This window comes from Periplaneta americana, chromosome 8 (genome assembly GCF_040183065.1).
Source record: "Periplaneta americana isolate PAMFEO1 chromosome 8, P.americana_PAMFEO1_priV1, whole genome shotgun sequence".
Taxonomy (NCBI): domain Eukaryota; kingdom Metazoa; phylum Arthropoda; class Insecta; order Blattodea; family Blattidae; genus Periplaneta; species Periplaneta americana.
This window is the reverse complement of record NC_091124.1, coordinates 20,101,119-20,117,856: the sequence shown is the minus strand read 5'-3', so window position 1 is coordinate 20,117,856 and position 16,738 is coordinate 20,101,119. Positions and strand designations below refer to the sequence as shown.

The 16,738-nt window shown below is 33.5% G+C and overlaps 1 protein-coding gene across 2 annotated transcripts in view; it reads right to left on the bottom strand.

Annotated features, from left to right (window-relative positions):
- Positions 1-16,738, bottom strand: part of LOC138704537 (methyl farnesoate epoxidase-like) — a 48,411-nt gene that overhangs the window by 28,114 nt on the left and 3,559 nt on the right. Inside the window, exons 1-3 of one of the 2 annotated variants that reach the window (XM_069832533.1) lie at positions 6,569-6,586; positions 3,825-3,913; positions 2,148-2,384 (exon numbers count right to left, since the gene is read on the bottom strand). In XM_069832533.1, coding sequence (XP_069688634.1) covers positions 2,148-2,384; positions 3,825-3,906 — 319 coding nt within the window. In that variant the 5' untranslated portion in view covers positions 3,907-3,913; positions 6,569-6,586. Of the gene's footprint in view, positions 1-2,147; positions 2,385-3,824; positions 3,914-6,568; positions 6,587-16,738 lie in introns of those variants that run through there. The other variant, XM_069832532.1, reaches the window with a different exon arrangement.

The following is a 16,738-nucleotide window of genomic DNA, read 5'->3' as shown; positions in this document are numbered from 1 at the left end:
TGCTTGATGAATACATCTTCGTTAAATGTTTTCAATTCCTTTGCAATTTCGTGGCAAATTTTGTAGCTAATTCTCATAGCCGATTCGCTAAGTGCATTATTGTCATCCTGTTAGTACATATAATATAATATAATATAATATAATATAATATAATATACTATAATATAATATATGATATGCTATGATATGATATGATATGATATGATATGATATGATATGATATGATATGATATGATATGACATGACATGATAGGATACGATACGATACGATATGATACATGATATGATATGATATGATATGATATGATATGATATGATATGATATGATATGATATGATATATGATATGACCATAAATTAATACAACTTAAAGAAAATATTTCTCAGGTACATTATATTAGAGTATCTATTCGATATTTATATTGCATTATAAGTTATTAAAGTACATTTAGTAATATATAATTTTAAATTATACAAATATTATGATATATCATAGTATAGTATATTACAGTTCATGATATGCCATATATCATATTATACAATTATACAAATATTATGATATATCATAGTATAGTATATTACAATTCATGATATGCCATATATCTTATTATACAATTATATCATGAACTGTAATATACTATACTATGATATATCATAATATTTGTATAATTTAAAATTATATATTACTAAATGTATAATAACTTATAATGCAATGTAAATATCAAATAGATACTTTAATATAATGTACCTGAGAAACATTTTCTTTAAGTTGTATCAATTTATGGCGTTCATTACCAACATATGTGTCATATTCAGTAGCATGTTGTAAAGAATAATGTCGTTGGATATTGAACTTCTTAATCAGTTGGAGTGTTTTATGCCAAATTAAACACTTTGCTAATCCACTGCTCTCTACCAAAAAGAACTCCTCCTCCCATGATACATTAAAAGCATTGGGAGTAGCGGGACGCTTCAGTGTATGAGCGGAAGCTCCGTCTTCAAAGTTCGCCCTTATACTGCAGAGTCACCACTGCACAGATGTACAGTACGCATACGTCAGAGCACTCGCAAGATGCGCTCTTTAAAGCACACAGCGCTCATTTCTTAGAATCACGTAATGTGCCCAGCCCTGGCTTAGACCATTGGAATTTAAATTTCCACCATAAAATCTCAGACTGTTCTGAGGATACTTAATTTCCCTATTCCAAGATTTGTGACTTATCCTTCTCTCTGACTGAACCCCTCAATTTATATTGTACTATATTATTTTGTAAAATGTACTCAGCTGAAAAATGTATTAATTGGACTCCTATTCTTTTACATTGAATTTAAAAATATGTTTGAGGTAATGTTATTCTGTAATATTTCAATTTGTTACTGTCAAATCTCACATGATCCCAACTGATCATTGTTTATCTAAACTCACATGTTCCAAACCGAGCATTCTCAGAACACTCATGATCCGAAGGTCGTTGTCAAAACTCGTAGGATACTTAATTTAAAGCTAAATAACTTTTACTCCTGTATAAATAAATACGGTTAAAAATCTGAATAGCAGTTTTTAAACATTGCTCTTTCATTTATTAACCTTCATTGTGAAGTAAATGAGCTCCAAGTATTACAAATATGTTTTCCCTCATTTGTGAAAATTTTCATTTTTGGAACATGTGAGTTATGACTCTAATCTTCTCATATATCTTTAGACTTTGAGATATCCTCAATCTGTATAATAACTGATCCACAGGATGAGTAATAAATGAAATGCCTATATTATTTAGTAGCAGTGCAAGTTTCTCATGGCTCATTCTCGATTGAACTTCACTAAACTTTCAAATTGAACATTAATTCTTTATCGAAATGTTCATGTACGACGATTAAGTTGACAAATCTCAATTTCTTCATCACCAGAAGATGAATACACGTCTTTTTTTATATAAAACATACATCAGCCAATTTTACGTCTAAACTGACGTAACTTCCAATTCAGCTATTTACCCACATTAAGAGTAGGGTAAGAATTTTTCATAACATTTGTAAATTTGTAACACACAATTTGTAAAATTATAAGTTCTGTCTCGTACTGAGGTTTTCGAACATTATGTGTACCAGTAGGACGGTACAGAGCAATGTACGCATTCAGTATCTTACCCAGATTCCTCTTCTCGAATTTTTGGGTAGCACTGGTTGGACGCCCCTGGAGCTCCGGCTTGTTAAGGGCCTCACGAATTGCGTCTGGCCCTGACACCAGAATCAGGGGCTGACTGGCTGTATAGAGTCCTGTAACTTCTCCGTACTTCTCGGCGAAGGCGCCCAGCACTTCGTGGAGCAAAAGGTTTGGCGATTTTAGCTGAAATGCATTTCCAACCAGAGGCCATTTCGGCGGACCTGTGCAGCAAAGGATCACATGCATAATAATATAACAAGTAAGCAGAACAATGTAAAATGCGCACAATTTCAGATTATGCATTTTAAGTTAGCTATTAAACGATTCCATTTTATTGAATTTATTTGAGGACGTGATGAGAGGAAGAAGGGTCCCTGTCCTACGAAGTGAACATTGGCGTGTCAAAACGTAATAAATGAAACATATAATGCATCTTAAAAGGGGACTAAACTCTCATAAGTTTCACCTTGTGAATTTGTGGACATGTCTTGGTAATTCTATTGACGAATTAATTTTTAACGGGACCGTATTACTGAGTTAAAGAAGAAAGTTCTATATGTATGAACTATCTCTGGGTCTTTTGGATGAATAATCGTTGTGTTTATCGTCGATTGGAGAAGTGATAAATACTTATTGACGAATTAATTTTTAACGGGACCGTATTACTGAGTTAAAGAAGAAAGTTCTATATGTATGAACTATCTCTGGGTCTTTTGGATGAATAATCGTTGTGTTTATCGTCGATTGGAGAAATGATAAATACTTATTGACGAATTAATTTTTAACGGGATCGTATTACTGAGTTAAAGAAGAAAGTTCTATATGTATGAACTATCTCTGGGTCTTTTGGATGAATAATCGTTGTGTTTATCGTCGATTGGAGAAGTGATAAATACTTATGGGAGGGAAAACTGGTGTACAAAGAAAACATATTCCCTAACACACTCTTTATCTATCACAAATTACTCTAAATTTAGGGTAAGTGAAGGTATTAACACCATGAATTAAAAAAATGGCTTACAACTGATCAGATATACAGACAATAATATTGATTTTTTTAGATTTTGATCATTTGTAGCTCTATCAACTTGTTTCTTTGAAGCTCAATTTTGCATTCTAATGTACAGTATTAAAGAGTTTATAAGAGTGGCGTGATTAGTAGCATTAATTGTGAGAAGCGCGTAAGAAAAATGTAATTTATTTATCTGTACGAAGCAACTATGGAATTAGCAACACATTTTTAGCTTCAGAATACTAGCCAATTAAAGAAATGACACTTCTGAATAGTTCATTCTCTATTCAGAATAATCTTTTACCCTTAAAACTAAAGAAAAATATATTTTACAAACAATTTATAGTTAGTGTAACTCTGAAAATATTGAGAATAGGAACCATGCTTATATGTCGTTTTGGCTTAAATTATCTTCGGAAATATACTTCGTAAGTGGCGGTAACTCCTCGTGACTCACTCTGTATAAAATAAGAAACATTTTCATAGTTTAGAAAAAAGGCTATGTAAATAGAAGGAGAAACGTACAAACAGACAACGAGTACACCAAGAGACAGAAATAACTTCCATGGACACACGATGTATTTTTACATCGCCACAATTTTATACAGGTTGTTCTATAAAAATGCTGCTGTATCAAATTTTCACTCACCTGGTGGAAATTTCTTCGGTTTGCTCGTCATTTTCCATAAAATGAGAAGAATTACAGCGACAAATAACAGAAGCGTTAACATTTTGTATCTGGAAACGTGAAATACATTGTATTAGAGTTAATAAATATTTCAGAATTAACATATATCTTAAAATACTGAAAAAGAAACGTGCGTTAATAGTAATTTAATGTAAGTGTTATAGAATAAAAGTGTAGGTCCAGTGGCACACCCACGATGTAGGGAGCTAAGGGGGCTCAAGCTCCAGATTTCTGTTGTGTATTTCCAGTGAAATGGAAAGAATTTCTCATTCTCAAGCTAAGTTCTCGTATTTTCACTCCTGCAGGCAATTTTAGTGATGTCTTTTTTTTTTCTTTGTACGGAGGAGGGACACGAAGGCTTACACTGCAGCCTGAGGCTTATTGTGCTTACCACTCCTATTCTTGTGAATGATTGAGTAGTCGAACGGCCGCGCTCTTGTACAAGTACAGCATGCCGCACAGTGAACTTAACCTAGGCTATTTTATGGATGATGAAAATTACCCCGCAATTCTGCTTCAATTGGTTGAGGGAAAACCCCGGAAAAAACCCCAACCAGGCAATTTGTCTCAACCAGGATTTGAACCCGGGTCCGCTTGTTTCATAGCCAGACGTTGTGATCATTACTGCACAGTAGTGAACTTAGTGATGTCTTAGTGATTTTATAATTTAGCAATCTCTGAATGTTGGATACCCTGCATATTCTCACTGAAAGTACTTGCAACGCTCCTGTTGGTAGCTCGAGAACATGCCATAGCGGGCACGAGGCGAAAAGTTTGGCCACCCATAGCAGTGGCCCTATCGTATCCTTGAGCTCTTAGTTATCCTGTGTTGATATTAAACTCTTTTAGCCCGGCAATTGTTTGTACTAAACTTTCGCCTTTTACATTCTCTAGAGGCATAAATTGTAAAAATTTCTCATATAGGCCTATCTCATATCTTTCACATGCTGCACACAAATAGAAAATTGTTCACATCTGAAACTATTTTTCTTTTAAATACAGAATCACACGAATTTAAATGGTTTGTTCAAGGTACGAAAGCAGTGTTGTCTCGTGTGCCAAAATTTACGAGAATATCATACAACTGACAATTTTTGTTTAGTTATAAAAAGCGATTACATACACAAGTTTTACTATTTTTAAATATAATAATAATAATAATAATAATAATAATAATAATAATAATAATAATAATAATTTATTCCCAACAATAGCGTCAAATTAGTATATGTTTACCAACAAAATATTCTATGATTTGGATTTGGACATTCCAACTTATATAAGTAGCATTTCTACCTCAACTCGAAAAATGCTTCGTAAACATACTGGGCCGTATTCATAGACATTCTTAGCGTGGGCTTCCGGTGGATGATCAGCGTACCAACATTTTTCGTATTCATAAACCATGATATGATATGATATGAATCCTGTACAAGTAACCAGTCGATAGTCGTGGCTAGTTTAGCGTAGCGCGGCTAGCAAAATGTCTATGAATAGCACCCATAGTCTTCCGCTAATACAGGCAAATTATATTTTGAAATTGGGGTTCAATTTGTGCAGGGAAAATTGATTTCGCTGATATCTTGTATAATTTTGAGTATATTTTAAAATGATTTGTTCTCCATTTTATTCCTGATGAATGTGTTAATAGATTCTGCCATTATCAGCTGAATGTATTAATAAGAAATGGTTTTTTTTTTGCCGTGAACTGTAAAATTTAATTTTTTTTTTACGTAAAGAATCGTGTCATGTCCAGTTCTTTCCTCTAACTAAATCCACTGTGTGTGAGAAATATTGGAGAGAAAGAAAGTTAATAACTTTATGGCTAAGAATTCAATATTAGTCGTCAACAAAAGCAATAACAACAAAAAGAATTAGTATTATTACAAAACTTGAAATGATAAAACAGTGCTTAAGGCAGAATTACATGCTTGCATAGAAAATTTCATGAATTTATCTGAAAAAAAAAAAAAAAATACGGGAGTTATGAGGAAAACGGATTTGGAAAAATTATATTATGGAAAATTACCTACAAACTTCTCGAAGGTGAAAAGTTTTGTTCATATTTAAATGATTAAGTAATTTGACCCAGTCTCATGTTTTAGGTCATAACTCGAAAAGCTTAGAGATATTTAAACATTTTTTCACCATATTATTGAGGAAAATCCATTAAAATTTTTTCGTCTTCCGAAGAACGTAGACTATATACCTCCTTACGAGGTAAGGAATAGATTTATGGTGAACAGCAATGGGCGGATAATTCTAGTAACGAATTGTTTATTTTTTCAACTGATTAGTTGATTTGTTTGTAGAACATACTTAATTTGACAAATATAAAAATTTTGGTCGAATTTAATGAACACTATTAGGCATATATCTCATCGTTAATTTGCTAAATTGTTACAAGCCAAGAAGATTCAGTTTGACAGTTGAAAAGCGGGAGTGTTTAATAGAAACAAACGGATGGAGAGGCTCACAGACGAATTAGGATATTGCGTATTTCTGATTACATAATGTTAAAATAAATCTAGAAAATGTCATACGTAAGTGTATTCTAAAAATAACAACAAATAAGTGATGAAAAACAGCAACAAAAATGTTTTAAAATGCGTGGCGCATAGACTATGCCACATAAAACAAACTCAACTTTGTGGGGTTCGACATGGCATTTTGTGGAAACAGCACAAAACAAGAATACAACTTACAATCACGCCCTCTTCTCCAATGAATTCCGTCCACAACCGTGGAGTAACGGTCAGCGCGTGGCCCGAGTTCGAATCCCAGTCGGGGCAAGTTACCTTGTTGAGGTTTTTTCCGGGGTTTTCCCTCAACCCAATACGAGAAAATGCTGGGTTACTGGACCCCGGAGTCATTTCACCGGCATTATCACCTTCATTTCATTCAGACGCTAAATAACCTAGATGTTGATACAGCGTCGTAAAATAACCCAATATAATAATAATAATAATAATAATAATAATAATAATAATAACAGATAATTCCTCAGATAAGTGGCTTCCTCTTCTACCAGACGCAAATCGCGGAAGCTCTTCGTGATCTGCGGCCAGTGTCGAGCAGTGAGCTCTATAGTGTAAGGCTCACATCGGGTTAGAACGCAAATCTAGCCGAAAAAAAAAAATAATTTCCTTCTATGAAACAGATGTTTATGGAACTGTTTACAGGAGTTACAGGCAGCATATATTGTTTTGTATATAAGCTCTGATGATGTATGTGTAAGAAAAACTACCCTTTTATAAAGGTGGTTTTAGATAAAAATAGTTACTTCTCTCCTACATAACAGATTTTTATGAAACTTTGTACGGGAGTTACAGGTAGCATACTTTTTTGTGTACAAACTCTGATTACATTTGTATACTACCTGTAACTTCTATACAAACTTTCATAAACATCGATTATGTAGGAGACAAGTCATTAATTTTGTCTGTATAAATCTATGAAGGGTAGTTTCTTTATGCAAATATAATCAGAGTTTCTTACACAAATAATACATCGATGGTGTTTAGGTAAAAAGGCTTATTCCACAATATACAAGAAGGAATGTAAACGTAATTGTAAAAAAGCATATCTTCACGTTTTGTATATAAATTTTAACTAATTTACACTAATTAGATAAGAAAGTCATATAAAATTAGGGTTAAGCCCTTTTACCTAAGCACCTGTAAATTGTGTACAAAGTTTCATTAAAATCTGTGAGATAAGACAGAAGTTATTAATCTTGTCTAACTGTACCTGTTATAAAGGTGTAGTTTCTCTTATGCAAATATGATAATCAGAGTCTGTACACAAAAATATATGTTACTTATAACTACTGTAGGATGTTTCATAAAAATCTGCAAGGAGAGAAGTTATTAATTTTGTCAAAATGTACTCCCTATAAAGGGGTAAGTTCCTCTTATGCAAACGTAGTCAGAGTCTGTACACAAAAAAATATATGCTACCTTTAAGGTCTGTACAGAGTTTCATAAAAATCAATTAGATAGGACAGAAGATATTAATTTTGTCAAAACGCACCTGCTATCAACCGGTATTTCCTTTATCCAAATGTAATCAGAGTTTGTACATAAAAAATAGAGCCTATAGTACCTATAAGATCTGTACAAAGTTCCATAAAATCCATTAGAATGGAGAGAAATTATTAATTTTGTCCAACTAGATTTGAATTCTGACCCACTGTTTCCATGAATAATTATTTTATTACGTCTTTGAAAATTGCAAATAAATGTCCGAATGTTTTCAATCTGGAAAGGAACTCTTTTAACAGATTTGTATCTGGTTGATTGATCAACAAACCCTTTTATGATATTAATGAGTATTTAAAGTTAATGTTGTTGAGTATTTCTGATACAATTTTATTATGTTTTATGCTCGACCATGCCGAAATGTAGTAATTATACACCTGGTAGCAGTCCTTTAATGCATGTCATTAAAGTACACCTACTCATTAAAGTTCAGATGTTTTCAGCCAATGACAACTCAGCTTACAGGTGTTCAGCCAATAACGAGTCAGCTTTGTACAGTTATAAAACCGTAAGTATCGATTATTCTCGGATATGCAATCGAAAGAGAATTAGCGAAAAGTCATGGAGGCTGGAAATCCAATACTGTCGCAGAAAGTTATGTTCTGTTACTATAATAATTAGCGTTAATTGTAAATAATATTCAAATAAATTCAATTTGTCATCTCGTTTTTCAATGTCGAATTATGTATTGTATTGATTAAGGCTGGTTGAGTGGAAGAGAAGGCCTTATGGCCTTAACTCTGCCAGCGAAAATAAAACATTATTATTATTATTATTATTAATATTATTATTATTATTAATTCAATAATCAAAGTTATACCAAGTTTAACGGATTACACAAGGTCAATGACATTATTGTTCCTCGGAAAAAATCAATACTTTCGCGTCTGCGCACATCTCACAATTCACGACCTAAACAAGGTCACTTCCGATCTTGTCAGATACAAATAAAATGTATACATCTGAATACTGTAATTTCAAGTTAGAAATATGGTCGAGCATAAAAAGTCGTATGAAACTCGCCTATAATGGTAATTAAGAAGCTCGTATGAAAATTATGAAACTCGCTTGCGCTCGTTTCATAAACATCCATACTCGCTTCTTGATTACTGTCATTATAGGCTCGTTGCATAATGTCCTATTATGTCTCTGTTGTTTATTTTATGTGCATTTTTTGACTGTGTCAATTGCACAAATTTGTGTTCACTGACTATACGATACTCAATCTATTCAACTTTGCAACCACTTTCATTTAAATTTTAAAATCATTTTTAACATTAAACTCTTCATGCCTACAGAAATTCCTTCATTTCAGTTCTCCAACTCGTAAAAACTGAGTACAAATTACACCATTCTCATAATAGGCTCTGATTTCAAAGCATTTCGACAGACGTCGAATAGCTGCAGTCTTACTGAAGGACGGAATTCCAAAAGAATAATTTTAAAATATAAGTTCCACACTTTTCCGCATTTCAGGATTTTGCGTATGCGTAGAGTAAGACTATACCTGACATATATACAGAATGTAAATTTCACAGAGGAAAAATTTGGGATTGTTTTTAGACTTAGTTCAAAATGAAAAACTTATATTTTTTATATACCATTTAAGCTCCTAGATAGTGTGTAATAAGCTAAAAATAGGCCTTTACTGGAATTGGAATCCGGTGTGGCTTAGTGGATAGAACGTCAGCACGTAGAGCTGAAAATCCGGATTCGAATCCCGGTGCCGGAGAGAATTTTCCTCCGCTCCACCGATCCTTCATCATAGTATTCTGAAGCTAAAAGTGTGTGTTTTGTTTTGAAATTTTAACTAAAAATGACATCATTCTTACGCACTTTTCACAAAAATTGTTACAAACCATATAACTTTAGGAACTTGATTCTTTACAGTTCAATTATGCATCCTAACGTAAAGTCTTAAAGAATTTACAAATGTGGCGTGATTTGTAACAATTGTTGTGATAAATGCGTAAGAAAATGTAATTTTATAGTTAAAAATCGGGAAAAAAAACATTGTACGAAGCAACTATGGAATTCACAATACATTTTTAGCTTCAGAATATTAGCTAATTAAAGAAATATTACTTTACATTCGTTTACCCTTAAAACTCAAGAATAGTGGTATTTTACAAGCAACTTCAAATTATTGTAACTCTGAAAATATTGAGATTGGAATACATGTGTATATGACATTTTTTGCTCAGAATTCCTTCAGAAATAAGCTCAGTAAGGAAGGTAATTTCTAGTAAATCACCCTGTATATAAATACGGCATAACGTACGAACTGGCAACCCTATCTTCTAATGGAAGCGTCTCAATACATACTCATACATGTAAACTGATGAAAATTATTCACAATGACCTAATAAACTTACACCGTTCGTTTATTCTTCGTGTCATGTAAGTTATCTCTGCATCCAAACGTGAAAATTTATTAATTTCCTAGCTTGGGCTACAGGCATCGTAAAAATATGATTCTTGTACCCTAATCTTCAAAATCTTGAGCTTTGTTACCTGACACAAGCGAAAATGTCCTATTATCTACAATTTCTTAGCGCGCAAGGAATAATCCAAAGGATAGTGCATCAGCTACTCTTTACGTTATTCCAACTGTACAACACCGCATCGCTGCGATAGGCTCCCGCCAAATACGAGCATTACTTGTTAGCTCCGCCTCATGTCCCTAGTTAATCTGTATGCCCTTTTCTTTTTAGCCATTACATGCCACAAAGCCAAGAATGACCGAGCACATTATTCGTGAGGAAGACGTTATGCTGTTCATGATGACGGGGATATTTTTCACAGTTAACTAATTATTTAGCGAAACCAAAGGAGAGGGGATAAAAGTGAACTTCATATTTTGTAAGGAAAGAAGCGATCCCTATCCTGAGCAAGATTATTCCAGTCTCTATCATCATATTACACCTCCCTCAAATCCATTTTATATTATCCTCCCATCTACGTTTCGGTCTCCCCAAAAGGCTTTTTCCCTCCGGCCTCCCAACTAACACTCTAGGTGTATTTCTGGGTTAGTCCATACGTGCTACATGCCCTGCCTATCTCAAACGTCTGGATTTAATGTTCCTAATTATGTCAGGTGAAGAGTACAATGTGTACAGTTGTGCATTGTGTAACTTTCTCCATTCTCCTGTAACTTCATCCCTCTTAGCCCCAAATATTTTCCTAAGCACCTTATTCTCAAACACCTGTAATCTATGTTCCTCTCTCAAAGTGAGAGTCCAAGTTTCACAACCATAAAGAACAACTGGTAATATAACTGTTTTATAAATTCTAACTTTCAGATTTTTTGACAACAGACTGGATGATAAATGCTCCTCAACCGAATAATAAAGGCATTTAACATATTTATTCTGAGTTTAATTTCCTTCCGAGTATCATTTATATTTGTTACTATTGCTGCCAGGTATTTGAATTTTTCCACCTCTTCAAAAGATAGGCCTAAATTTACCATTTTTATATTTCCATTTCGTACAATATTCTCGTCACGAGACATAATCATATACTTTGTCTTTTCGGAATTTACTTCCAAACCTATATCTTCACTTGATTCAAGTAAAATTCCCGTATTTTCCCTAATCGTTTGTGTATTTTCTCCTAACATATTCACGTCATCTGCATAGACAAGCATCTGATGTAACCCGTTCAGTTCCAAACCCTCTCTGTTATCCTGAACTTTCCTAATGGCATACTATAGAGCAAAGTTAAAAATTAAAGGTGATAGTGCTCTCCTTGCTCTAGCCCGCAGTGAATTGAAACGCATCTGACAGAAACTGACCTATACGAACTCTGCTGTACGTTTCACTGAGACACATTTCAATTAATCGTACTAGTTTCTTGGGAATACCAAATTCAATAAGAATAACATATAAAACTTCTCTCTTAACCGAGTCATATGCCTTTTTGAAATCTACGAATAACTGATGCACTGTACCCTTATACTCCCATTTTTTCTCCATTATCTGTCGAATACAAAATATCTGATCAATAGTTTATCTATTACGTCTAAAACCACACTGATGATCCCTAATAATTTCATCTACGTACGGAGTTAAATATTCTCAAAAGAATAATGGACAAAATGGTGTACGAAGTCAACAAAAGTTATATTCCTCGAACGTTAGTACAATTAGTCTTGTCCCCCTTCTTAAAGACAGGTACGATTATGAATTCCTTCCATTGTTTTGGTACAATATTTCCTTTTCCCAAATAGCAAGTACAAGCTTATAAATTTCGTTAGATAATGCGCTACCACACTGAGGGAAAAGTTTAAAACCAGCATTTTAGATTTAGAATCCCTGTAACCCCTTTGAAATTTAATATGGCACCCCTTTATTTTAGTACTTAAATTTGAAAGAATATTCAGTTGTTTATACATTTCTTTCATTTGTTTCACACCTTTTGTTTTCTATCGTCGCCTGGCAACCTGGATTGTTCTCATTGTTCATTAGAGGTGAGGAGAATAAAATTACAAAGACAACTGTTGATTACAAGTTATTTCAAGTAGTAACACAAACTAATATTATGGAATACTTTGGTTGTTTATAATAATAATAATAATAATAATAATAATAATAATAATAATACTTTATTGCCAGAACAAAGATACATATTGCTTTTTTATATGAAAACACTCCAGTAGCCCAGAAAAAATATTCTTTACAAATTTAAAACAAAGTTGATGATAATAAAAGCAAAGCTTCGATTTATGTTACATGTGTAGGCCTATGGTTTTGATATTATGACAGTTGAAAAATAGGTTGTATTACTGTCTAGCCAACTATGGAACACATTTTGAACATTTCATTTAGTAAATGAAATAAATAAAATTTAGAAAATTTCCCAAAATAAACTGTGTTTTCACCCCACCAACTGACAATAACAACACTCCAGGTTGCCAGGCGATGATAGAAAACGAAAGATATGAAACGAATGAGATATAATATTGAATAATCTTTCAAATTTAAGTATCAAAATACAGAGATTGCCTCCGTGATCTGTTGGTCAGCATGCTGGTTTCCAGGGCTGCGAGATCTGAAGGTCCCGGGTTCGATTCCTGGGCTCAGCTCTCCGTGAATTTTTCTTGAAGAAGAAAAATTACCTGAGTGTCTAAAGTCTGGAAATTTGTATGATTGTGAGTGTGTCGGGTTAATATTAATTAGACAATTGTCAAAAAATATAAAAAACAATATATCAGGACTGTCGTTGGGGAAACCTAAAAGGCAATTAGCACTAGTTTTGAACCTCTCCCTCAATACCTAAATTGACATATTATTTGTTTACATTCAATTTAAATAAACAGTTTTTTAGACTGGAAAGTTATGAAAAAAGCCCTCTATGTAATATTCCATTCCTAATTCTACGTTGAACAAGTCTGTGTGGCTCCTATCTCAGAAATTATCCAGTACTTGTTTTGAAGTGAGATAGCGGGAAGTTATTCTGAGCCAACTCGATAATCGAGAAGGCCGTGAGTTAATAACAGAGCGCGAATGATATGAAAGACCGACGCTGGTAAATTACCCGCGAAACAGACAGATAATTCAATTAACGAAGCTTTTATTATTTTTTTTAGAAATTACATTTCAGTTTTTGTTTGGAAGGAACATGGTTCTTTTAAGGAAGAACTTTAGGATGTATCATGTAGCGTACTCATTCCTTATTTCCTCTCGAATGAACTATTTTCGATACCGATACTGGGACAAAGTTGATCATGAAAAAAGAATTTAAACCATATTGAATTCACTGAACATAATATTTTTAAAGTGAATTATTTTTCCCCGTTTCTTAAGGTTTTTTTTATTATTTTAAGCCACAAAACAGAGATGATATCACGTTCTTTTTACTTTATGGCTTTTAACTTCTTATCCTACTTATACGTTACGCGGTACGTAATTAATGTGAAATAATTGCGAACAAATGAACATATACAATTTTACTGATTAAGGAATTTTAATTTTCAGTTTTTATTTTTATTTTTTACTAGCTGTACCCGTGCGCTCCGCTGCACTTATTAGAAATAAATATAAAGTAATTACATAATTAAAATAGAACATTGGGTCCAGGGAACATTCGTGTTTGATAGAGGAATAAATCGTTTAATATGCTACTTAATTTAAATTGTATTTAAATAATTAAAATGCTATCATTTTGCACCAGAGACCACTCATTTGGTGCAAATATAATTCGTTTTACATTTTTCTAAATTAGTCTTGAATGCATCCTTTAATAAATCACTCCAAATTAATAGAGTTGATTGTGTAAAAATGTAAGAATTCACGATCTCCTATGCACTACTGCCATAGAATGAATAAATTTGTTTTTCTTCCTACTAAAAAATTTAATATTTTGCACATAGCAGTTACGGAACAACGACACTATAATCTGAGGCGGCGGTGGAAATGTATTGTATTGTTATTTTAAAACTCTTGTATATCCTTAAATATAAGTCCTATCAAAATTTTGCCCAGAATAAAATTGATCGGAAATAATTTTTAAAGAAAATTTTGTTATTTAACATTTTTCACAAAAATCAATAATAAGCGAGATATTTCGGTTTATTTCATTCAGGCCCCCTTATAAACCCCACTTTAAATAAAGTATTTTGAATGCTATAGAGCCTAAAATCTAAGTTACAACGAACTTAATTTATATTATAATTTTCATCGAAATCCGTTCAGCCATTATCGTATGAAAAGGTAAACATCCAGACAGACAGACAGACTTAAATATCAGCCCTATAAAAATTTTTCCTGGGATAAAACTTATCGGAAATCATTTTTAAAGAAAATTTTGCTATGTAACATTTTTCACAAAAATCAATAATCAGCGAGAGATTTCAGTTTATTTAATTCAGGCCCCCTTATAACCCCCCTTTTAAATAAAGTATTTTGAATGCCATATAGCCTAAAATCTAAGTTACAACGAAGTTAATTTATGTTCCAATTTTCATCGAAATCCGTTCAGCCATTATCGCGTGAAAAGGTAACAAACATCCATACAGACAGACAGACAGACATACAAACAAAAATTTCAAAAAAGCGATTTTCGGTTTCAGGATGATTAATTATATATGTTAACACCAATTATTTTTGGAAAAGCGAAAATTACCAGAAAAATTTCGCTTATAGATTTATTATTAGTATAGATATAAAAGGGTAACGTCTTGATTTCATTTGAGAATGAATCTTCGATGTCGCTTCGCATCACAAACGGGACTGACGTCTGATTTATTTCATGATGAAATAAAGATAATGGTATAACTTCACATATATCGGAAAAAAATTAATTAAGTGAGATGATTTCTTCGATGTGTTCTTGTGGTGTGTTGTTGTCATCCAAATCACAGACATCATAACAAATCAAAACTATTTCACACACAACAAATACTACACCCAAACAGAAGGATTCCCAGTGGGATCACCCGTATCTAGTATATTAGCAGATATATTTTTACACAACATAGAACAAACATACATACTCAACAATGACCACAACAAATATGCAGACAACTTAATATTTATTTTATTGGGTTATTTTACGACGCTGTGTCAACATCTAGGTTATTTAGCGTCTGAATGAAATGAAGGTGATAATGCCGGTGAAATGAGTCCGGGGTCCAGCACCGAAAGTTACCCAGCATTTGCTCGTATTGGGTTGAGGGAAAACCCCGGAAAAAACCTCAACCAGGTAACTTGCCCCGATCGGGATTCGAACCCGGGCCACCTGGTTTCGCGGGCCAGACGCGCTGACCGTTACTCCACAGGTGTGGACGACAACTTAATCTACTGACACAGATACGTAGACGACATACTCATACTATACAAAGGAAACAAACGACAAATACACAAACTGCACCAATACATAAACAAAATACACCCAAAACTCCAATACACACTGGAACTTGAAAACAATAACTCCATAAATTTCCTAGACATCACCATAACAAAAGTTGACAACAAACACACCTTCAAAATATAACTTACAGAAAACCAACCACCACCACCACACACATACACAACACATCTAATCACCCCACACAACACTAACATGCTGCATTCAGGACAATGGTACACAGATTACTCAACATACCCATGAGCCAACAACACTACAATGAAGAAGTGAACACAATCAAATACATAGCACAAGAAAATGGTTACAATCCAAACATAATAGACAACATCATAAGGAAGACAAAACAAAAACTCAACAAACACAAAAACACACAAACACAAGAACATAAGAACTACATCACATTAACATACGAAAACAAAAAAACACACAAGATCGCATCCTCATTCAGAAAACAGAAATACAACATAGCATACAGAACAGAAAACACACTACAGAGACATCTCAACACACAAACAACACAAACAAATAAATACAACCACACAGGCGTATACAAGCTCACCTGCAATAGTTGCGACAGTTTCTACATAGGACAGACAGGCAGATCATTCCAAACTCGATACAAAGAACGCATTAAAACAATAACCAGAGAACACAATATATATACATATGCCAGTCGACCTGGTTGGCAAGTTGGTATAGCGCTGGCCTTCTATGCCCAAGGTTGCGGGTTCGATCCCGGGCCAGGTCGATGGCATTTAAGTGTCCTTAAATGCGACAGGCTCATGTCAGTAGATTTACTGGCATGTGAAAGAACTCCTGCGGGACAAAATTCCGGCACATCCGGCGACGCTGATATAACCTCTGCAGTTGCGAGCGCCGTTAAATAAAACATAACATTAACATCTACATATGTCGAACACATAACTAATACCAACCACACATACAATAACATAAATACAGACATGG